The 24,593-nt window shown below is 51.8% G+C and overlaps 1 protein-coding gene across 1 annotated transcript; it reads left to right on the plus strand.

Annotated features, from left to right (window-relative positions):
- The first annotated feature begins 3,617 nt into the window (after window positions 1-3,617).
- CHRNA1 (cholinergic receptor nicotinic alpha 1 subunit) lies at window positions 3,618-22,333 on the plus strand. Its single transcript, XM_070070673.1, has 9 exons — window positions 3,618-3,901; window positions 8,674-8,819; window positions 8,911-8,955; window positions 10,356-10,465; window positions 12,712-12,907; window positions 13,342-13,579; window positions 18,265-18,488; window positions 21,410-21,649; window positions 21,951-22,333. Exons 1-9 carry the CDS (start codon window positions 3,859-3,861, stop codon window positions 22,080-22,082), a joined length of 1,374 nt encoding a protein of 457 aa, XP_069926774.1. The 5' UTR covers window positions 3,618-3,858; the 3' UTR covers window positions 22,083-22,333.
- Window positions 22,334-24,593: the final 2,260 nt, after the last annotated feature.

The raw sequence follows: 24,593 nt of genomic DNA on the forward strand, positions 1-24,593 counted from the left end.
TAATCTTCAGTTTCAGGCGTTCACCTCTAGATTTGGTGAGAGGTGGAAATGCGGGGGAGAGTACCCAGGAGCAGTGTTCTGAGCTCGCCTGCCAGGAAGTGGGAGAACTGTCTTGACTTGAGGCCCCCGGAAGCTGACCGTGTAAGGAGTTTACCTGAGATGCGGCAGAGTAGGGAGAGGAGACAGAGAAGGAGGCTAACAAGGGGAGGGCTACGAGCTGTTTCCACCAGGATCCACTGAGGACCCCTGAGAGGCAGTGGAGAGCGTGAGTGGGAGCTGCCCCGCCGGGAGGAGAGGAAGCTGGGGTGTTTGTCCTCTCCGGCTGGTTGAGGGCCATTCCTGGAGGCAGTAACACATCTGGACTTCAGTCTTGTCCCAGGCATTCCTACAGTGGTGGTGGTGGTGGGGATTCCCTGAGGCCGAGGGCTGCGGGTGTTGGCAGCCAGCTGTTTTCTCAGAGTAGACGTGAATGGCACGGGGACCTGGGCCGGCACTGAGAAGGTTAGGAACAGATTCTTTTTTTTTTTTTTTTTTTTTTGACCGGCAGAGTGGGCAGTGAGAGAGAGAGATACAGAGAGAAAGGTCTTCCTTTGCCGTTGGTTCACCCTCCAATGGCCGCCGCGGCCGGCGCGCTGTGGCCGGCGCACCGCGCTGATCCGATGGCAGGAGCCAGGTGCTTCTCCTGGTCTCCCATGGGGTGTGCAGGGCCCAAGCACTTGGGCCATCCTCCACTGTACTCCCTGGCCACAGCAGAGAGCTGGCCTGGAAGAGGGGCAACCGGGACAGAATCCGGCGCCCCGACCGGGACTAGAACCCGGTGTGCTGGCACTGCTAGGTGGAGGATTAGCCTAGAGAGCCGCGGCGCCGGCTTAGGAACAGATTTCTTTAATCCACACCCATGTCCACTGTTCTCTGTGGTCCCTGTCCACAGAGATGGTCTTCCATCCCTGGGATGGCCTTCCCTCATCATTACCCTCCACGGCCACATCTGAGGGGTGCAATGGGGACTGTGGAGAATTTGTAGGCTTCTATCTGCTAGTACATGTTTGGGCAAAGACCGATTTAAGCCTTCAACAACCATAGCTTTTTGTTGGTGTGGGTTCATGAACCCTGCAAGTGCATGTAATTGTGTGAAATATCTGCTTCTGGTCACTTCCACACACCAGGAGGCACACATAGGTTCCCTGCGAGTCATGTTTCTCTAGCTGATCTATTTCTTTGCCTCCTAATCCCTATTCCTCTCTCCTTCAATTTAATGGCCACCATCTTGAAGCCATCTGAAAGACAGACATAGGCTGGGAGTGAAGAAAGAACCCCTGCACTGATGTTTGCTGAGGAAGCCTCATGGGCTTTCCTTTCTCAAACCCCTTTGCTATGTTATCACTTGCTCATCGGGGTTCAAAGCGGAAGGCTGCACATTTCAGAGCTCATTCTATTCTTCTTTTAAAGAAAAGATTTATTTTATTTGTTTGAAAGGCAGAGTTACAAAGAGGCAGAGAGAGGTGTCTTCCATGTGCTGGTTCACTCCCCAGATGGCTGCGATGGCCAGAGCTGGGCAAATCCGAAGCCAGGAGCCAGGAGCTTCTTCCAGGTCTCCCACGTGGGTGAAGGGGCGCAAGGACTTGGGCCATCTTCCACTGCTTTCCTAAGCCACAGCAGAGAGCTGGATCGGAAGTGGAGCAGCCGGGAACTCGAACCAGTGCCCCTATGGGATGCTGGCACTGCAGGTGGCGGCTTTACCCACTGTGCCACAGCGCTAGCCCCTTGCCCAAGAATTTCAATGGCTTCACACAGTAAGTGCTTTGTCCTCTCTTGCAGTGGTGCTGAATTGGAGGCCAGGTCATAGGGTGTCCTCCTCCATGCGGTCATTCAAGAGTCCATAGTGTCCAAGGCAAAGTCATGTTCACTATGTGGTTTCCAAGGCTGCTCTGGGCCCTGTCCCTTCCAGCCAGGCAGCCGGCAAGGACAAGTGATCACTGGCTGGATCCGAGTCTGTAGGTCTGAGAAACTGTCTCTTCATGTCTCATTGACCAGAACTCATTACATGGCTCCACTTAGAAAAATGGGCTGGGGCTTGTATTTCCTATCGGGCCAGTCACGGGGCTAAGCTATGGAAGAGAGAGGCCCAGATCTAAGCAGTTAACCAATGATCTCCTGCAATTTGAACAGAAAAACATAGACATGTACCATGACCTTGTGGCTCTTTCTCTTCTGCCCTCCCAGTTCCTTCTCTAATTTTTGAATGGGACCCATTGGAATGAGGGATTTGGCAGGATGCCGTCCTCAGATTTGAAATGAGAGACCTGCCTCACTAGATCCAATCTGGGAAGGAGACACAGGAGGGTCAAGCTGGGGTCTTTAGCTGCTGCCTGCTGTGAATCCATTTCAAATCTTGTAAGAAAATCAGTTTTGGGGCCGGCACTGTGGCATAGCGGGTAAAGCCACCATCTACAGTGCCGGAATCCCATATGGGCGCCAGTTTGACTACTGGCTGCTCCACTTCTGATCTGGCTCTTGGCTATGGCCTGGGAAAGCAGTGGAAGATGGCCCAAGTCCCCGGGCCCCTGCATCCATATGGGAGACCCAGAATAAGTTCCTGGCTCCTGGCTTCAGATTGGCGCAGCTCCAGCCGATGAGGCCATCTGGGAGTGAGAGTGAACTAGCAGATAGAAGACCTCTCTCTGTTTCTCTCTTTCTCTCTCCCTCTGCCTCTCTGTAACTCTGCTTCAAATAAATAAATAAATCTTTGGAAAAAAAAAAGAAGAAGAAATTCAATTTGGGTAAAAATCCTTCTTCACTGAGTAATGACTAAATGCTGGTTGTTAGGACGTTTTTGAAGAAAGGAATTTAAAAAGCTGAGCCATTCTGCTCCTCACTCCCGAGAGTGAAAGTGGGCAGAGGAATGAATGGAAGGGAACAGGAATCGGGAACACCTGCTGGCGCAGTGGGATCCTCTACCCAGTTAGTATTTTTCACTTGAATAACAGAGGTGGTGGGCACTGGGCTCCAGCTCACAGCACGCGGGGGCCAGGCACTGCCTGATACAGAGCTCAGGGTTGAACAGCCACCCCACCCGAGCAGTAGGACCACTTGTATGGGAGACGCCATCTTTGTTGGAAGCCAAGCCCAGTCAAATACAAAACCCCCAGCAGTGGATTCAGCACCAACCACACACTTCCCAAACACATGCAGTCCCGAGAGCTGCAGGCACTCTCAACCAAACCCTGAATCTGAGGAAATAGACTTTCATGTTCGTGAAAGTGGGCTTTGTGATTTAGGATGATCAGCATCTAAACATAAATAGTTATCAATTCAGAACAAATGACCCTAATCAAATCAACCCACTCAGGAGAGGGAGAGGACTGCTCAGCATTCAGGTAAACGCTCTCCTACCCTGAGTGTTTTCTGAAGACTTAATGCATGGTGCAGTTAGACAAGGGTACTTCCAAAGTTAATCGTTGAAATCCACACATAGCCAGGATCGTGAAAAAAAAAAAAAAGCTCACAGAAATACATATGAAAAAACTGCATGGGGTTCAGAATCTTTTTGCACAAAAATAAACTTATCTTTTAATTCCATTTCCATGAACTTTTGAAGTAGCCCCACAACATAACCACACTCAGCTTGCCAAGGGCACGGCTGTCGCGTAGAATGAGGCACACGTGTGGCAGTGTGCACCGCCGAGCGACTTCCTGGGCTGCAGCGCTGAGGCAGCCCAGCTGTCGTGCCCACAGACAGGTGCTGTAAGACAATAGCTCACTTCCCCAAGCCTCTAGCGGCCAAGTGTCTGGCCAGCGAGAGCCAGTGAACAGCACTGGTCACCGTGCCGCTGCAGTCCAGGCCCGCGCCCGCCACCCATGGAGCCCCGGCCTCTCCTCCTGCTGCTCGGCCTCTGCTCAGGTGAGTGCTAGGGTTGGGGGAACAGAGGGGTGAGAGGGGGGAGCCCTATGGAGGCCAAAGTCTTGCCTCTGATGGGAACACAGAATAGCAGCGCCTCACCAGCCACAGGTGCCTCTGCCAGTGTCTTCCTGATGGCTGGACTGGATTTTTGGATACAGATTTTTAGTCTGTGTTCCTCAGTTAAAATAAGAGCGGTCTGGTGAGAAGCTCCAAGGTTGTCATCCTGGCCTGTGCCGCCACTGGGGCGCAGTATCCAACCCGGCTGCCTGGAGGCTCCGTGCCTCCAGTATCCGGGACACTTGTCGTGCACAGGGGCACCTGGAGCTGCCTTCCTAGCTGAGCGGCTGCTGGGCCCTCGAGCAGGGACAGAAAATCGTGGACAAGGCGGTTAGGTTCTTTCACTGCTCCCGGAGCACTCTGACAACCGAGGGTTGAGTGACAGCTGCGTGTGCTGCAGCGGGAACGGAACTCCCCATCGAGAGGAGATAGTTTTGTAATTTTTTTTAAACTTCTGATGTTAAAAACAAAAGTCTAAAGGAATGCATTCCTGCTGGCTTCTTCCTTTTTTTTTTTTTTTAATAAGTGCATGACTATATATAACTTTGGGTTGGAATTGAAACCATGAACCTTGCCAGCCCTTGACCCGCATTCTGCTCTGGAATGTGTCACAGCACAGCAGCTGAAACACTACCCTGAATCCCAAACTTCCGGTGAGGAAAACAGGACATGCTTGCTGGCTGCTTCTTAGAAGAGTTTACTGACAAAGAGGGGGGCCACAGCCTGTGGTCTCTCTCTTCCCTGAGATTCCTGACAAACACAGGCCTGGGCAAGAGGTAAAGGACTTTATTATTCATGTGTTTTCCAATAGCAGACTGGAGATCACCTAAACTCAGATAAATTATTATATCAGGGGGGATTTGGACTCGATGCAACAAAGCAAACCAACCCCCTCCCCCCACTACCACCACCACCAGTATTTCAGAATTCTGAAAGCTGTGCTTCCGTAGAAACATGAGTGATAGGGCTCACGGGACCCTGCCCCGGGTGCACGCTGTCGTGTGCATTGAGATGGAATCTAGAATTTGCTGGTTCTGATTCCTGTGAGTGACTCACAGAAATGTAAAGTTACATCAGGCAGTCCCACCTTCTTCATTTTTTTATTATAAGAAAACCGTGGCTAAAAAATCGTGAGCTGACCTGCCCAAGGTCGCCTCAGTCATGAATGCTGGAGACTCGGACTGCTGCACGCACGGTCACACAGCACAGCCTGAAGCGGCCACAGCATCCAGCTGAGAAGAGAATCACCCAAGGTCTCTGGGAACAATTCAAAGTCCCTTTTGTCCAATCCACCAGGGGGCTTATCCCTACACACACATACAGACAGAACCAGCACAGCACAAAAATAGGCTTTGAAATTGTGGCTGAGTTCCTCAAGGCTCCTAAAACCATGTGTGCACACAGCCAGTGCTCAACAAAAATGCCACGTTCCCATGGGCTCCAGTACAATGCTGCTAAAAAGGGAGACGTTGGTATCGCTTTGTCTGCTGAGTTATTTACCCTGCCTTCTTACCTGAGTTCATTTACTGCGACCCAGGGAATCTGGGCAGAAACTACTCCAACTCTCCACTTCCTATTGGAGTTGGGAAGGAACCGTAGAATTCTGACTTCACATTCTGTAGGTTTCCTGTAGCCCTACCCTGCCTAGGGGAGGGAAGAACAAAGAGAAGAATGCCAATGAGGCAAATCTAAGAAGCAGAGACTTCCTTGAGTATCCCTTAGAAATCCCTTCCAGAAGGAGCAAGGCCTCTGATATTGGCTAGGACGGGAGAGGAGGGGTGGACGTTGCTGGAATGTTGGCCATGCCCGCTTCGCTTCTCCTCGGTGCACTCTAGGGCTGGCCTGCAGACTTCTGCTATATAGTGCTGACCATTGGTTCTATCCATTGCTTTCTAGTATGTTCTTCCTGTCAAACTGGAATAAACAGTCATTTAAAAATAAACGGCCCAGCGCAGTGCCAAAGCAGTAGCCGAGGCACTCTGGCCACTCCAGGGCCCAGCCCCCAGGCCCCAGCCTCCACTGTGGAGCAGACAGGCCCAGGATGCACACAGCAATGGAGGACAGAGGGGCTGCCCTGTGCTGGGGGCTCACCAAGACAACTGTGAAAACCGTCTTTGAACAACCCGCTCCCCTGAGGGGTGGTCGGGTGCAGGCGGCAGCTTCGGTTTCAGGCCCTGCGAGAGCTCAGTATAGCCGGCACCTTGGCTGCCCTTGGAGCCTTCTGGGTTCAGAAAACTTGGGAAACTAGAAAGGAGGAGGGAGGCTGGGTAAGGAGCTCCCGACATGGGAGCCCATGAAGATAACAAGGAAGATATTTAAGCTACATTGAAATCTTCCAACCCCTGAATGGCAATGACACATTTACCTTCTGGGAGCAGGCACCTTGCCTCCGTAGATAACCCCACTTCTAAGGAGCAGGGGAGCCATGAACACCCCGCTAGCTCCAAACCTCGGTCTTCCCATTTCTAAAGAAGAGATGAAAACTTAGCCCCAGGGATCATTGTAGGGACTCACTAAGACGAGATCATTAAAATGCGCACACTTTTGGAGAGACACCAATGCATCACTTTGTTGCATAATGTCGATGATCCAAAGTCCTGGATGAGAAACGGTGGTTGAGAGCTTGGAGTCTGGCTTAGGAAGCCTGGGAGAGTCACTTCAGCTCTTTGTGCACCCGCTTGCTCCTCTGTAAGGTGGCCACCATCACAGTGCCCGCCTCACCCAGTGTGAGACGGGACGAGTTAGCAAGCCACAAGAGCGCCAGTACAGAACAAACCCAGAAGTTAGCGAATTCCTTTTATTGCTTAATAAAAAACACATAAACTAACTGATTTTCCTCAGTAACTATTTCCTTGACAAGCACTTCCAAACTTAGTACCCACAGAGAAAGACAGCAAAGCAAAATGACAACTCAGCAGCAGCCAGTTAACACCACTGGGCACAAAGGAAACCACCCATCCCGCTCCCTCGGTCTTCTCCGCCCAGGGAGAAGCTGGGCTGGCCCCAGCGGTGACCTGCGGTAAGGGGAGATCTTGTTACCGGGATCGGGACAAACGGATGGGCTCGTGTGTCCGCTTCCTTTCCCAAACCGGAACAGGCAGCCGCCGGCCCACAGGCTTGCGGCACACAGATCCTTCACAAGCCTCTGGCCGGGCTGTGGAACACATCCCCCTCCCCCTCCCGGAAACAGCGGTGCACGCAGCGCTCCTCCCATGAAGCATCAGTGCAGGAAACCGTGCAGAACGAGAGCATTGCAGCCGCGCTGTGTCCATCCAGCCACATGGCCTGGGACGAGTGCGGAGAATTTCTGCTGCTTGCCTCCCCTGAGGCTGGTCAGGGTCACAGAGCACACTGGACAGAACAGGCGGCCTTTGGTGATTCTGCTCTCTCTGCAATGGAAAATGAAGTAGAGTCCCTGGAGGCCGGCGCCGCGGCTCACTAAGCTAATCCTCCGCCTGTGACACCGGCACCCCGGTCCCGGTTGGGGCACCTGGTTCTAGTTCCGGTTGCTTCTCTTCCAGTCCAGCTCTCTGTTGTGGCTCGGGAGGGCAGTGGAGGATGGCCCAAGTGCTTGGGTCCTGCACCTGCATGAAAGACCCAAATAAGAGCCCCAAACCCAGCCAAGCACAGGGTTTTCACTCAGTTTTAAAAACTTAGCTGGGACATGTACCCACAAGTGGTCATTTTTTAAAAAAAATATATAGTAAAATATACATTACGTAAGGCTTTGAAGCATACAATGGAGAGGCAGTAAGCATGGTCTCAGTGTTAAATGGTCACCATCACTGTCTAGTTCCAGAAGTTTCTCATCACCCTAAAAGGAAACCTCACACCCCTGCCACAGTCATTCCCATTCTCCCCTCCCCTCAGCCCCTGGAAACCCCCAATCTGTGTTCTGTCTCCATGGATGATCTGTCCTGCCTGGTTCAAATGAATGAAATCCTACAACAAGTGCCCCCTTTGTGTCTGGCTTCTCTCACTTAGCGTAACACTTTCATGGTTCCTACATTTCATGTATCAGAGTACTTCATTCCCTTTTCAAGGCTGAGTAGTATTCCATCGTTCAGCTGTGGCAGATGTGTGCATCCCTTTATCTGCTGATGGGTGTTTGAGCGCCTTCCACTTCTCTGCCACTGCGAATGGTGCTGCTCTTCTCTAGGGTGTGTACCCAGGGGTGGACTGGCAGGTCCCGCAGTGACTGTGTTCAACTTGTCGGGGAGCTGCCACTTTGCATTCCCTCCAGCCACGCGTGAGGCTGCAATTTGTCCCGCTCACCAGCATGGGTTCTTTGGCATTCTCTTAACAATGGCCATCCTGCTGGGGCAAACCAGCACCAGTTTGTGAGTATTTGTGGCATCCTGGGATCTGAAGCCAGCTGGTCCAAGATTTCATTACACCATGACCAGACCTGAGACAGGAATCTCTGTGGTCTCTCTGGTTGTGTGTGTGTGTGTGTGTGTGTGTGTTCCTGGTAAACCTGGCTCGGCCAGGGGCTGTGTTAGGCAATGCCCCCCATCCAGGTGCAAGTGTGGAGATAATCTACCCTGCCTGCTGCCCCCCGGTGGAAACCACAGCAGCCAGGGTGCTGGGGAAGGGACGAAGGCAGCCCCCTTCCGCCCTGGCAGCAGCTCACTAACCGCCTCTCGATTTCTCATGCTGGTGCACACAGAGAGTGGGGTCAGAGTCTCACGGGCATGTGTCATTCACTCTCTCAGCTGGCCTCGTCCTGGGCTCCGAACACGAGACCCGCCTGGTGGCAAAGCTATTTGAAGACTACAGCAACGTGGTGCGGCCCGTGGCAGACCACCGCCAGGTCGTGGAGGTCACCGTGGGCCTGCAGCTCATCCAGCTCATCAATGTGGTGAGACGCACCGGGGCTCCCCGTGGCACCCTCCTCCCTCTCCCCGGGCACCTCCCGAGCCCCTAAACAGGGGGCCCCGCTCTCCTTTCAGGACGAAGTGAATCAGATCGTGACAACCAATGTTCGTCTCAAACAGGTAAGTCAGCCCCATCATTGCCCTGTTCATCCTCGCCTTGAAACTCCACCTGGGCCCAGAGGAAGTCAATTCAGGTAACAGAGACATCTTCCAAAATGCTGAAAGCAGGCATTTTGCGCCAGAAGGAATGTGGGGCCTGTGTGCGTGTGTGTGTGTGTGTGTGCTAGTCGGCTAAGGCTGCCGTATCAAGGGACTGCAAACTGGGTAGATTAAACACAGCAATTTCTCTTTCCATAGTCCAGGAGCTGGAAGCCCAAAGTCAGGGCATGGGCAGGCTGCTTCCTCCCGAGGGCTGGGAGGGAGGCATCTGTCCCAGGCTCCGCTGTTGGCTTGCAGAGTGCCATTTTTCTGCTCACGTGGCTTTCTTCTTGTGTGTGTGAGCTCTCTCTCTGCCTTGTGCTTTCTCTCTCTCTCTCTCTCTGTACCTTTCATACATGTCTTACATATATTTGTGTCTGAATTTCCCCTTCTAATGAAGACACCAGTCATCTTGGATTAGGACCTAGCATAACGGCCTTATTTGAACTTCATCTTCTCTGCAAAACTCCGGTCTCCAAATCAGGTCGCGCTCTGACTGCAGCGTAGGGATTCTCAGGGGGCGCGACCAATTGCATTCACACTTGCCGACCTGGACCTACATAAGTATTAGTTTTGTAATACAGGAAAGTCCATAAGACTATTTTTCTTTTTCTTTTTTTAAAGATTTATTTTATTTATTTGAAAGACACAGTTAGAGAGAGAGGTAGAGACAGAGAGAGAGGTCTTCCATCTGCTGGTTCACTACCCAGATGGCTGCAACGGCCAGAGCTGCACCGATCCGAAGCCAGGAGCCAGAAGCTTCTTCTGGGTCCCCCATGTGGGTGCAGGGGCCCAAGGACTTGGGCCATCCTGTACTGCTTTCCCAGGCCATAGCAGAGAGCTGGATCAAAAGAGGAGCAGCCAGGTCTCCAACCAGCACCCATATGGGATGCTGGTGCTTCAGGCCAGGGCATTAACCTGCTGCACCACAGCGCCGGCCCCCATAGGCTATTTTTTCAATGGTGGGTCCTTCTCCTTTCCTGGCATGGACAATGTAGCTTGGCAGACCGTCACCTCCCAGCCACATGACTTGGGGTAACTGTGTTTCCGCACATGTAAAATGGGTACAGGAATCATGCTTACAAGCTCATTGTGACCAAATGAGTTACCATCGGGAAAGCCCTTACCACAGTGTCTGCATGCAGTCGGTGCCCATGTTTGCTGTTATTATTTGTCTAAAGTCAAAGCTGAATTCTGAATCACACTTTCCCTACAAGGCACAATTGCTGTCAATATCTGAACGTCCAGGCCCAGCAGGGTGCTGGATAACCCCAGCTTTTTGTCTTTTGGCTGTGTAATGGGCTAACTGTCATCACTTCTAGCAATGGGTGGATTACAACCTCAAATGGAATCCAGAGGACTACGGCGGCGTGAAAAAAATCCACGTTCCCTCCGAAAAGATCTGGCGCCCGGACCTGGTTCTCTACAACAAGTAAGCGAAAGGGGACAGGGACAGGCCAGGGAGCGGGGCTCCAGGACAGACGGTGCCGGACGCCCTCGCGGGAGGGCTGCACACAGGGGCTGCGTCTCGGTCCTGCTAACACGAAGTGACCCTCCCAAAGGCAGAGGCACGCTCACGGGCTGAAGAAGCCCTAGGGCGCCTCATGTTACAAACAGAAACAATTCCTGGAGCCAGACTGAATCAGGGCTGTGGGTGGGGTCAGTTCATCCCCGGAGAGCTCCTGGAGGGTGCGTGGCAACCATCTGCAGCACCCCAGCTTCTGGGTCCCTGGGGGTCAGAGACGTCCTCTCCACCAAAAGGGCCGAGCCTTGCAGGACTGTCCCTCGTGTCACCTCCCGATCGCCCGGACGTCTGTGTCGCCATGACAGACTGCATGTTGTGAAATCATGACGCGATTAAAGACTCTGGTTTAACAACACGTTCATTATCATACACCCTTCATTTGTCAGGGAACATTCATGCCAACCTTCCTCCTTCCCAGGCAGGAGCGCGGCCGCGGCCGGGGATTTATGGTCTGACACTGTACAACACGCATGCGTGCCGGCCGGCGTGCCCTCACAGACTGCGCAGGCGGGCAGGCAGCGCTGGGGAAGGAAGCCAAGAGCCTGGTGGGAGAGCCCTCCCTTGCTCTGACTTTCTACCATCTTTGGTCCAATTGCATTTGGACTTGGAGCTTGAGTCAGATGATCCATTCACCTTTTGGGAAAATGCGCTGTGAGATCAGAGGATCTGGTGCTGAGTTTCCCTTTCAGCAGGAATCTGAGGGAAGTGGTTAGCGTCCTGTGGTCCTTTAGGGCAGGTGCCCTGAGGGTCAGCCTGATGGAGCTCTCTGTTAGACCCGCTTACAGGGAGAGACTCGGATGACCCCAGGGCCTCTGCTCTCTTGGGCTCTTTGGGCTCTTTCTGGGGGGCTCGTGTCAAAAGGTTTCTGAATCAAGACCCGCCCCCCCCCCTTCAATCCCAAGGGCATACCAGTGGGAGGAAAACCTCGTGATTGATGACAGGACAGATCAATACGCATTCCGTCCCCGCAGGCCCCTGCACTGCCCCCTGCCCGCCCCTGACCCAGGCTGCTTAGGGAAGAGCAAACTGCCCCTGAATAAGCCCCCAGGAACAGGTGCTTGTGATTTTCTTAGCACAGGCCATGGTTTTCTTTTTAATGCACAATTATTGCCAACCTTGAGGAATCAGGAAATATCACATGGAAATCTAGAAAAATCCAATAATCAAAAATCTGAAAATGTTTTATTACCAAAAAAAATCCAGATGTCTAGTTTCTGAGGAAGAATTGTAGTATCTGACAGCACACTGGGCCTTCCCTGTTGCTGTGCATGCCCTGGGCAGCTCCTCATGGGGCTTCTTCCTGAGAGGAGAGAGGGGCTCTGTTCACCTTTCACCTGCACTCCCTCCCCACCTGCTGGCCTGGAGGCATCTGAGTCTGCAACCCCATTCCACTGAGTTCTAAACAGTTTGCAAGACAGAGAGACAGGGAGATTTTCCACCTACTGGTTCACTCCTCAAATGCCTGCAAGTGTTGGGGCTGGGCCAGGCCAAAGCCAGGAGCCGGGAGCCAGGAGCCCTATTCTAATCTCCCACAGGGTTGGCAGAGGCCCAACTACTTGAGCCATCACCTGCTGCCTCCCAGGGTGTGCGTAAGCAGGAGGCTGGAACCAGGAACAGAACCAGGACTTGAACCCAGTCACTCCAACTGGGGGCACTGGGGTCCCAAGCGATGTCTTCACCACTTTGCCAAACGCCCACCCTCTTCCCTAGCCTGCTTGAGCCATCAGAAGTGTTTTTTTTTTTTTTAATTTCCTGATTTTCCCCAGTTAACTCTCAAAGTAATTGAAGGAGAGGGACAGGAGTAGGACATGTGGACAGATGGAGATTAATATTTCAAATACCACAGCAGACTAGGGGGGAAAAATAGCAGGACACGTCAGACCCAAGTTATGCGTTATTTCTTTAAAACTGTAGTCGCCTGTGTTCTTCCCCTGATATTGTGACCCAGGGCTCACCCTTAGCTGAGGCTCAGGAACTTATATTTTTAACAAGCACCCCAATGATTCTTAGTATCAGACAAGTGTTGCCATAGACACAAAAGACTGCCTAAAGCTTCTATAAATAGCACTGGAATACCTAACAGCTGTATCCTGTGACTGTCCCCAAGGCTCATCTGTCGCTTGGACACATTTCCCTCTCTTGCCCCACTGTAGTGCTGATGGTGACTTCGCCATTGTCAAGTTCACCAAAGTGCTCCTGGACTATACAGGCCACATCACCTGGACACCTCCAGCCATCTTTAAGAGCTACTGTGAGATCATTGTCACGCACTTTCCCTTTGATGAACAGAACTGCAGCATGAAGCTGGGCACCTGGACCTATGACGGCTCGGTGGTGGCCATCAACCCGGTAGGTGGTGGCCTCCCACGATGAGGCTTGGTGAAGATCAGTGTGACCAGTTTGCAACACTGCCCCGGATGATCCCAGGCCCCCAATACCACTCAGAACTTAGTCACTATCTAGCATGATGCTTCTTAGCTGGTTGGGAAGGTCCCTGAGGCATTGCGCGTGAGGGCTAACTGCACTTCCTCTGCCAGACTCATTCCTGAGAATTCTGATTTAACCCATCCTGGGTGGGGCCAGGGCACCTGAATGTCTGCAAACTCTCAGATTTGTTAAATGTGTAGAATCCCAATATTTAAGTTATCAGAAAGGAATCTGTGACCCGGATGCAGCTGTGGCCCACAGAGCTGGGGTCTGTTCCCTTGTCACTGCTGACTGCACAAGCCCGCACCTCCTCAGGGTGGCCTCATTCAGGTTCCCTAATCTGTTTCCTTTCTCAGGAAAGTGACCAGCCGGACCTGAGCAACTTCATGGAGAGCGGGGAGTGGGTGATCAAGGAGTCACGGGGCTGGAAGCACTGGGTGTTCTACTCCTGCTGCCCCAACACCCCCTACCTGGACATCACCTACCACTTTGTCATGCAGCGCCTGCCCCTCTACTTCATTGTCAACGTCATCATCCCCTGCCTGCTCTTCTCCTTCTTAACCAGCCTGGTGTTCTACCTGCCCACCGACTCAGGTGGGTGCAGTTGCCATGGTGGCTGCTTGGCACAAGGTCAGAAATAATCATGAGCTGACAAATGCAGGGAGACCCCAACCATCATCAGTGTGTGTGGTGGTGGTGGGGGGCACATTACAGAGTGGCCATGCGCAGTGGTGAAAGTCACTGTGGGTGGGGCTCCAGGACAGGCAGAGTTGAACGTGACCCTGGCGATGCACATCCACAGCTCAGTCCAGCTAAAGCAGATTAACCACCAACGCTCCCTGCTGACTACAACCACGTGCCCAGAAACGTGCTGAGTAAGCACGTGAGCACAGGTGCTCCACAGGCCACGCCCACCCTGAAGTTGCTTTCCATATGCGGGAACTTCGAAAGGCTCATGGACAAATGGAATTGAGAGATTATTTTTGGTACAAAGAACAATTGGACCCCATGCATAGGTCTTTATAACGTATCTTTCATGAACTCTGTAGACCCCTTGTTTGCATGCATTTCAAAATTGCTCTGTCCCCAAATCAACTTGTCCTTTAATTCCGTTTTCCATGGAGGTTTTAAAGTCCCCTATTCTGATCAGCCCAGGGGTTCCTCTGTGCCTCCACTTACCACTTGAAAAGAACACCTGGAGGGCTGTCTGCCAGGCAGTCACTTCATCACACACAGAACCGCCCTGCCCAAAGCGGCAATCCTCCCTAGCATTTCAGCCTACACCGCTTACCTGCTGCTGAGTTCTCACACCTGTGACGTGATTCCATTAGACCCCAACAGTCTACTGCAAAGGGACGAGGGACGCTCAGCCACCTGCCTGCAAGCCACCACTCACAAACAACTTGCATCAGACACACAGGGGGAAAGAGAGCACACAGCCCTCAGACCTGCGACAGGTCCCACTCGATCTACTAGGATTTGTTCTTACCTCAAAAGTTTAATTCCCAAAAAGCAAGGAAAAAAGGTTGTTTACTCATTCAGCAAACAATTGCTGAGCAGCTATTATGCAGCAGTATAGAGTAGGGCATAATGCTGTGTCTTCATTGAGTCTTAGCAGCTGGCATCCCATATGGATGCAAGTTCGAGTCCCAGCTGCTCCACTTCCAATCCAGTTCCCTGCTAATGTGCCTGGAAAAGCAGCAAAGGGTGGCCCAAGTGCTTGGGCCCCTGAACCCAGGCGAGAGACCTGGATGAAACTCCTGGCTCCTGGCTTCAGGCTGGCACAGCCTTGGCCATTGTATTCATTTGGGGAGTGAACCAGAGGATGGAAGATATATTCTCTTTCTCCCTCCCTCCCTCCCTCCACCCCACTCTGTGTGTGTGTGTGTGTGTGTGTGTGTGTATCTAACTCTGCCTTTCAAATAATTTTTTTTTTGACAGGCAGAGTGGACAGTGAGAGAGAGAGACAGAGAGAAAGGTCTTCCTTTGCTGTTGGTTCACCCTCCAATGGCCGCCGCGGCCGGCGCGCTGAGGCCGGCGCACTGCGCTGATCCAATGGCAGGAGCCAGGTACTTATCCTGGTCTCCCATGGGGTGCAGGGCCCAAGGACTTGGGCCATCCTCCACTGTACTCCCTGGCCACAGCAGAGAGCTGGCCTGGAAGAGGGGCAACCGGGACAGAATCCAGCGCCCTGACCGGGACTAGAACCCGGTGTGCCGGCGCTGCAAGGCGGAGGATTAGCCTAGTGAGCTGCGGTGCTGGCCCTCAAATAAATTTTAAAAATAAAAAAAATGTGCCTTTCCCCATAGATTGTGTGCTCTGATTATGTAGCCATTTTTAAACATTGATCACACAAATAGTTTTTCAACCTTTTAATCAGGGAAGTTGTTTTTTTTGACAGGCAAAGTGGACAGTGAGAGAGAGAGAGACAGAGAGAAAGGTCTTCCCTTGCTGTTGGTTCACCCTCCAATGGCCGCCACGGCTGGCGTGCTGCAGCCGGTGCACCGCGCTGATCCGATGGCAGGAGCCAGGTACTTATCCTGGTCTCCCATGGGGTGCAGGGCCCAAGCACTTGGGCCATCCTCCACTGCACTCCCGGGCCATAGCAGAGAGCTGGCCTGGAAGAGGGGCAACTGGGACAGAATCCGGCGCCCCGACCGGGACTAGAACCCGGTGTGCCGGTGCCGCAAGGCGGAGGATTAGCCTATTGAGCAGCGGCGCCAGCCAGAAGTTTTTTTTTTTTTTTTTTAAGAACTATTTATTAATTTGAAGGGCAGAATGAGAGAGAGAGAGAGATCTTCCATCTGTTGGTCCACTCCCCAAATGGCCTCAACAGCCAGGTCTGATCCAGGCTGGAGCCAGGAGCCAGGGGCTTTCATCCGGGTCTCCCACATGGGTGGCAAGGGCTCAACTATGTGGGCCCTCCTCCCCTGACTTCCCAGGATGCATTAGCAGGGCGCTGGAGAGAAAGCAGGTTTCCCAGGACTCAGACTCGTGTTCCGATATGGCTGCCAATGTCACAACCCGTGCCTTAACCTGCTGTACCACAATGCCAGCCCCCAGAGAAACTTCTTAAAATGAATAGCAGAAATATTGCTGGTCAATTTGGAAACTAACCAGCATCTACAAATATTAAATGGCTTTTATTTGAAAAGCCAGGAGGACAATGATTAGATTGTGCTTGATAAATGTTAGCTCTGATGAACCAGGAACTGTTCTTTGTTTGATAAATGTTTTGTATTTGTAATTCTGTCCCCTTTGAAGGCTTTCCTACCCACCAGGTATGGTGGACAATATCTTGCTTGCAACTACTCCGAGTCCTATGTATACTACTGTCCCACAGGGATTGGTTCCAGCATCCCCCGGGGACGCCAAAACCCTTGAATGCTCTGGTCCCTTATGTAAATGGCAGTTGTACGTCATCAACAAATTTCCTCTGATCTAGTTTAAATCATATCTGGGTTACTTAGAAAGCCTAACACAATGTAAATAGCTGGTATATTGGATTGTTAAGGAAATGGCAAGAAAAAAGTCTATAGATGCACAATACAGATAAACTCTTGATCCAAGGTTGAATTTGAGGTCGGGGTTGGGGGCAGACATGAGGGCCAGCTGGACTTGTATTCTGGCATCTGGAAGCGCTCGGTGTGGAAAAAGCGCCTTGCTAGGAGGCAGAGCCACACGAGGAGTTGCCAGGAACTCTGCCAGCAGGACCAGCTCCTTCCAAAGGCTCCCTGCGCCAGCCAAGGTGGCAGTGGCTCCCCACACACCCGGCACCTGCCGCCACACTTGCCGGGGACGCCTGGGACTCCAGGGCCTGAGGAAAAGAGATAGGGCTGGGGGAATCCCAGCTCTCTCAAAATGAAAGAAAGAGAAAGAAAGAAAGAAAGAAAGAAAGAAAGAAAGAAAGAAAGAAAGAAAGAAAGAAAGAAAGAAAGAGAGAGAGAGAGAGAGAGAGAGAGAGAGAGAGAGAAAGGAAGGAAGGAAGGAAGGAAGGAAGGAAGGAAGGAAGGAAGGAAGGAAAGAAGGAAGGAAAGAAGGAAAGAAAGAAAGAGAAAGAAAGAGAGAGAGAAAGAAAGAAAGGAAGAGAGAGAGAAAGAAAGGAAGAGAGAGAGAAAGAAAGGAGGGAGGGGGGAGGGAGGGAAGTAAAATAAAAAGGCAGCCAGAAGTGTGAAGGTGAGCTTCCTCTCAGGTGAAGGTGAGGACGCGAGGGGTGTGAGTCGTTGGCCTAAGAAGCTCCCTCAGGATGCCAGCTCCTGGGACTTGCAAATTTCGTGCTTTCTTTCATTTCGGGCTGCAGCTTCCTCCCGCAATGACAGAAACCGACGTGGGTGACCAGTAGGCTGGCCCATACTTTCATCTGATGAGGTTGAATACGTTCTTCTGCAGAGAGAACTACCAGCCAGGGTCTAGCCCACCCACCTAGAGCCCTTTCAGTTCCTTGGGTTCCACCATGAAAGAGTGACCTGGCTACTCCCTGCTTGGCAGCCTCTATGGAATCACTGCCACCCGCCATGATCAAGTACCAAGGGCACATAGGAAATTCTGCAAACCCTCCCCAGAACAACGCTTCCTCGACGTGCCTGTCACATTCCTCTCCCCGTGGGTCTTGGTGTCCATCAGTTTGCTTGGGCTGCCATAACTGCAAACCACAAATTGGGTGGTTGAACAACAGAAATGCATGTTCTCACAGTGTTGGGGCTGGGGTAGTTTCTCTGGGGCCTCTCTCCTTGGCTTGCTGACAGCTGCCTTCTCCCCCATCCTCAAGTGGTCTTCCACTGGTGCATCTCCTAATCCATGCTAACCTCCTCTTATAGGGACACTAGTCACAGGACTAGACCTCTCCCCATAGGGCCACATTGCATTTTATTTTATTAAGAGATTCATTTTATTTAGTAGAAAGGTAGAGTTAGAACTAGAGCGAGAGAGCTTCAGTCTCCTGGTTTACTCCTCAAAGGGCCACAATGGCTGGGGCTGAGCCAGGCCAAAGCCAGGATCCTGGAACTCCATCCTGGTCTCCCATGTGGGTGGTGCACATCTTCTGCACGTAATCAGGGACTGGATGAGAACTGGAGTAGCCAGGACTCCAACTGGCGCCCATACGGGATGCTGGCATTGCAGGTGGCGGCTTAGCCCTCCATGCCACAACATCAGCCCATGTGACTACATTCTCACTAGATCAGAGGACCTGGGACAAACATACAAGTTGGGGGAGGGCCGGACGGCACAGTTGTGCCCGAGCAGGTGGGCCACTGTGCTTCCTCCCTCTGTCTCTCCAGGGGAGAAGATGACCTTGAGCATCTCTGTCCTCCTGTCCTTGACTGTGTTCCTTCTGGTCATCGTGGAGCTCATCCCTTCCACCTCCAGCGCCGTGCCCTTGATCGGGAAGTACATGTTGTTCACCATGGTCTTCGTGATCGCGTCCATCATCATCACCGTCATCGTCATCAACACGCACCACCGCTCACCCAGCACCCACGTCATGCCCGAGTGGGTGCGGAAGGTGAGTGGCCAAGACCCCCGCAGACCTCACGGGCCAGGCTCCCCCGGCCGACACTGCGCGGTTAGGCCCGGGAAGTCCTTTCTGCGCTGCAGGGGAGTTTTGGAAGGCGCTCTCTTTGACCTCTTTCTAGGGATAAATAACTCACGTAGCTTTCCCAGAGGGAGATGAAAAACAGAAGAGCCCACTCCAAATTCAGGCTCCAAGAATCTCTTTCAGGGAGATGAATAGCTCACTGTCTTCTCATCCAAATGCTGTGAAGTTCTTGAGATTTCTGTCTGTGTGTCTTCCAGTGTTTGAACAGACTGCCTTATTTTTGTTGGGCGGGGGTGGGTCTTGATGAGACAGGGCCAAAAATCAAATTTTCATGAGGAACTTGGTCTCTGGTACAGAATGCAGAAGAGGCCGGAGCTGTGGCTCAATAGGCTAATCCTCTGCCTGCGGCGCCAGCACTCTGGGTTCTAGTCCCAGTCAGGGAACCGGATTCTGTCCGGGTTGCCCCTCTTCCAGGCCAGCTCTCTGCTGTGGCCCGGGAGTGCAGTGGAGGATGGCCCAGGTCCTTGTGCCCTGCACCCCATGGGAGACCAGGAGAAGCACCTGGCTCCTGCCATCGGATCAGCGCGGTGCGCTGGCCACAGCACGCCAGCCGCGGCAGCCATTGGAGGGTGAACCAACGGTAAAGGAAGACCTTTCTCTCTGTCTCTCTCACTGTCCACTCTGCCTGTCAAAAAAAAAAGAATGCAGAAGACTCACCAGGCATGGACGGAGACACTTCTCCCAGTGGTTTCTCTCTGCAGATTCGCAGTCACTGTTTTCAGAAACACTGTTAGCTGACGCCTGGCTACCTAAGCTGCATTTTCCTTAGGAACAAGAAACAGAAGAAATCAGTCTAGCTGTTTTTCTTTTTCAATCATCTGCTTATTTAAAAGGCAGAGAAAGACAAAAAGATGGAGAGATCTTCCATTCACTGGTTCACTCACCCAAATGCTCACAACAGCCAGGGCTGGGCCAGGCCAAATCCAGGAGCCTGGAACTCCACCTGGGTCTCCTAGGTGGAGAGAGGGATCCAGGCACTAGAGCCATCACCTGATGCCTGTCAGGGTGTATATGGGCAGGAAGCTGGAATCAGAACAGAGCCAGGACTTGAATGCAGGCACTCCGATGTGGGCTGCAGGTATCCCACGTGGCGTCTTAACCGCTGCACCAAATGCCTGCCCCGCCTAGATTTTTGTGGGACCAGGCGCCTGTGTATCTGTGTATCTTTAACCCTGTGGAGACAATCCTGGGACGCTGCTTACCAGGAGCCGGAAAGGTTTAGTGCCTTTGACGTTCTGCACACAGGCTCCCTCCAGTGGCTGGCTGCTCACATTACAGAATCATCACTGTGTTAGAGGATATACAAAGGTACTTCAAAAATTCATGGCAAGTAGAATTAAAAGATAAGTTTCAGTGCAAAAAAATTCTTGCAGCGCTATGGCATAGTGGGTAAAGCCACCACCTATAGTGCCGGTATCCCACATGGGTGCTGGTTCGAGTCCTGGCTGCACCACTTCCTATCCAGGTCTCTGCTGTGGCCTGGGAAAGCAGTAGAAGATGGCCCAAGTCTTTGGGCCCCTGCACCCACATGGGAGATCCAGAAGAAGCCCCTGGCTCCTGGCTTCAGATCGACACAGCTTTGGCCATTGCGGCCAACTGAAGAGTGAACCAGCGTATGAAAGACCTCTCTCTCTCTCTCTCTGTCTGCCACTGTCTTTCTGTAACTCTGCCTTTTGAGTAAAGATAAATAAATCTTTTAAAAAAAAATCATTGAAATCCATGCATATGAAGAATCTTCAAAAAGTACAAGATTCTAAGTAAAAAATATGCAAGGATTTCAATATTTTTTGCACCAAAATGAACATCTTAATTCCATTATCCATAAGCTTTTGTTAAAAAAAGATTTATTTATTTATTTGAAAAGTAAAGTTACAGGGCCGGTGCCGCGGCTCACTAGGCTAATCCTCCGCCTAGCGGCGCCGGCACACCGGGTTCTAGTCCCGGTCGGGGCGCCAGATTCTGTCCTGGTTGCCCCTCTTCCAGGCCAGCCCTCTGCTGTGGCCAGGGAGTGCAGTGGAGGATGGCCCAGGTGCTTGGGCCCTGCACCCCATGGGAGACCAGGAAAAGCACCTGGCTGCTGGCTCCTGCCATCGGATCAGCGCGGTGCGCCGGCCGCAGGGCGCCGACCGCGGCGGCCATTGGAGGGTGAACCAACGGCAAAGGAAGACCTTTCTCTCTGTCTCTCTCTCTCACTGTCCACTCTGCCTGTCAAAAAAAAAAAAAAAAAAAAAAGTAAAGTTACAGAGAGGCAGCAGCAGCAGCAGGAGAGGGAGGGAGGGTGGGAGGGAGAGAGAGAGAGAGGGAGAAAGAAAGAAAGAAAGAAAGAAAGAAAGAAAGAAAGAAAGAAAGAAAGAAAGGAAGAAAGAAAGAAAGAAAGAAAGAAAGAAAGATTTTCCATTTGCTGGTTTACTCCCAAAATGGCGACATTGAATGGCTGGAGCTGGGCTTCTCTGAAACCAAGAGCCAGGCTCTTCTTCCAGTCTCCCACATGGGTGTAGGGCCCAAGGACTTGGACCATCTTCTGCTGTTTCCAAGGCACATTAGCAGGGAGCTGGATTGGAAGTGGAGCAGCTGGGACTTGAACCAGCATCGATATGGGATGCCAGCACTGCAGGCGGCGGCTTTACCTGCTATGCCACAGCACCAGCGTCTTCCATGAACTTCTTGAACCCTCATATACAAAGCTATCTTTATATATGTGTTCCTTGTATTAAGGCTGAGACAACTGAGGCCAAGAGGTGCTGATTTGTTCAAGTTCACATTGCTCAGAGACAAAGTTTGAAGGTCACCTGTTGACATGCACACTTATACATCTCTCTTGTTGTTAGGTTTTCATTGACACTGTTCCAAACATCATGTTTTTCTCCACAATGAAAAGACCATCCAGAGAGAAGCAAGAAAAGAAGATTTTCACAGAAGACATTGATATCTCTGACATTTCTGGGAAGCCAGGGCCTCCACCGCTGGGCTTCCACTCTCCCCTGATCAAACACCCTGAGGTGAAGAGTGCCATCGAGGGCATCAAGTACATCGCAGAGACCATGAAGTCAGACCAGGAGTCCAGTAACGTAAGCGTCCCGGCTTGGAAGCCCCTCTGTGTTTACATGGTCAAGGTCATGAGCGCAGACAGATGGGTTGACTTGACAGATAGGCTGGCATTCAAGATGCAGCTGCTGAGCAAAAATGTGCCTTGGGGACCCCCTCAGGGCCCCCTCAGCAAGTCGTCATGTTGTGAATAATCTACTCTGACACAAAGATCGTAATGCCTGGTGTGAGATGTGCGGAGCTTTGAGATCCCCCCATTGAAAGGCCCATAGATGGCATAGCATGAAGGATGTGAGACCACCCTAATACTCTCCTCTCCCCCAGGCATCCGAGGAGTGGAAGTATGTCGCCATGGTGATGGACCACATTCTCCTGGGGATCTTCATGCTGGTCTGTCTCATCGGCACCCTCGCCGTGTTTGCAGGTCGGCTTATTGAACTGAACCAGCAAGGATGAGCAGAAGCTGGGTCGAGCCTGGCTCTGCCCGGGACCACCAGAGCAGAGGAAGGTGGAAAAGAGGAAGAGTTGTCTGTTCGGATAACTCTCATTTATCAAACATGCAATTTTCTGTATTTATTATTAGTGATAATGATTTGCTTTGACGTAAGATTATAGCCCTGAAGTGTTTTCACATTGCATCTCCCCTCAATCCTGCTGTGCCTTCCTGGAGAGTGAGCCTGTGGCAGTAAATGCAACTGGATGGCTAACGGAAGTCTGCATTTCCGAATGGCAGTGGGGAGAGTCTCGCTCAGGATAACCGGGGTTCCCTACTGTGTTGTTGTTGCTGTAGTAATTTAAGCAAAGAGCATATCCTGTGCCTAAGAGCCAGTGTTATGCCTCTTAGGAAGGTCTTATCTACCAGCCCCCAAAAGATAAAGCATTTGATTTGGAGAGAGAGGAAGCAGCAGAAGAGGAGAGAGGTAAATTCCAGAATGGCCATCAGGACACAAGCTGCCCCCCAATCCTATGGTTTAAAGTAGATTTCCGGCTGGTGCCATGACTCATTTGGCTAATCATCCGCCTGCAGCACTGGCACCCCCGGTTCTAGTCCCAGTTGGGGCACCGGATTCTGTCCTGGTTGCTCCTCTTCCAGTCCAGCTCTCTGCTGTGGCCCGGGAAGGCAGTGGAGGATGGCCCAAGTGCTTGGGCCCTGCACCCCATGGGAGACCAGGAGAAGCACCTGGCTCCTGGCTTCGGATCGGCGCAGCGTGCCGGCAGTAGAGGCCATTTGGGGGGTGAACCAATGGAAAAAAAGGAAGACCTTTCCCTCTGTCTCTGTCTCTCTCTCTCTCACTGTCTAACTCTGCCTGTCAAAAAAAAAAAAAAAGTAGATTTCCAGAACTGGTAGATGAGGGACGGTGCCCCCGGGCAAACACAGCGATGGGGAGGGTGCCGGGTGTGAGCGCCAGACCCCACGGCAGTTGTCTCGCCTGTTTGCTTCGGCTGCTCGGGACTCAGCTTCCCTGAGTTCCCCTCAGGTCCCTCTGTTGTAGAATGAGAACACCAAATTGCAGGGAGACTAAGCTCTTTGCTCCAACTCGAGTGGAAGAACAGAGATTTGAGCCCAGACTTTCAGTTTATCTGTTCGCTCGTTCCCCTGGCCACACCTGGCTCCCCCTGGACCATTCGGTACCCCTGGCCTGTGTTTTTGTGAACTTCAGTCTTAGCATCAACCGTCTTTCTGTCTCCCCAATCAAACCTCTTTCCCTCCCTGCTCCCCCCAATCCTTCTTCCCATTGTTTTGGGTTCAAATCCTAGCAATGGAAGCAGAACTAGATGCACACATCATCACCGTTTCTAAAATGTTGAAGAAGTCATTAGGAGAGAAAGTCACGTGTTTTCTCCAGGGCATACTTCGGGCCACAGTATAGTGGACCCCAGCAATAGAAACCATGTGGCCCTGGGGCCAGTAGTGGCCTCAGATCACCAAAACACACCTGGCCCGTGGCAGCCCCTGGGCAAGCGGGGAGTTGCACAGCCAGGGGCCGAGGTGGTTTCCAGCTCCTTCTCCCTGGGGCTCCCTGTAGCACACCTACGGTGGGGCTACCGTGTCCCTTCATTTAAGCGGGAGCCATTCTGCGGCTGCTCAGACAAGTACACACTGAGTCACCATGGGACCCCAAAGGGATTGAAAGCAGGGACCTGAGCAGAGTTTTGTGCCCCAGTGTGCCCAGTAGGAGTTTTCACAACAGCCAGAAGAAGGAAACAACTCAAATGCCCATGGGTGGATGGATAGTAAGCAAGGTGTAGTAGACACCAGCAGTCTTCAGAGAGCTTGTGCAAAATGCACCACATGGGGGTGACACGGTGGCCTTGGGCCCCTGCACCCGCGTGGGAGACCCGGAAGAAGCTCCTGGATTTGGATCGGCGCAGCTCTGGCCATTGCAGCCATCTGGGGAGTGAACCAGCAGATGAAAGACCTCTCTCTCTGTCTCTGCGCCTCTCTGTAACTCTTTCAAATAAATAAAATAGATATTTAAAAGAAAAAAAAAGAAGATGCACCATATGAAAAAGGGATGAATGGACTTCCAAATTTTTAAACCAGAATAAACATACATTTTATTTTTAAATTTTGGATTAACATGAGGTACATGCATAAACTTATTTTTTAATTGCATTTTTCCATGAGCCTTTTAAGACTCCCTTGTATGGGAAATGGAATATTATTCAGCCTTAAAAAGGAACGAAATTCTGATCCTTACGAAAGCATGAATTATCCTCAGGCAGCTTGTGCTGAGTGAAATGAGCCAGAGGCAGAAGGAGAGATGTCACTGGATGCTGCCTGCAGGGAGCACCTTCTAGAGGCCACGTCATCATGACGGACAGAGAACAGAAGTCAGCCGGACCTCTGGGAGCAGGGGCTGGGGGTTATGTTTGGTAGGAGCCAAGTTTCAGTTTGGGAAAATGGAAAGTTCTAGAGACGGGGGCTGGCGATAGATGCACGACACTAAGTATACTTAACGTGTC

Source organism: Oryctolagus cuniculus, chromosome 3 (assembly GCF_051225735.1).
Source record: "Oryctolagus cuniculus isolate XC-2025 breed Fujian yellow rabbit chromosome 3, ASM5122573v1, whole genome shotgun sequence".
Taxonomy (NCBI): Eukaryota; Metazoa; Chordata; class Mammalia; order Lagomorpha; family Leporidae; genus Oryctolagus; species Oryctolagus cuniculus.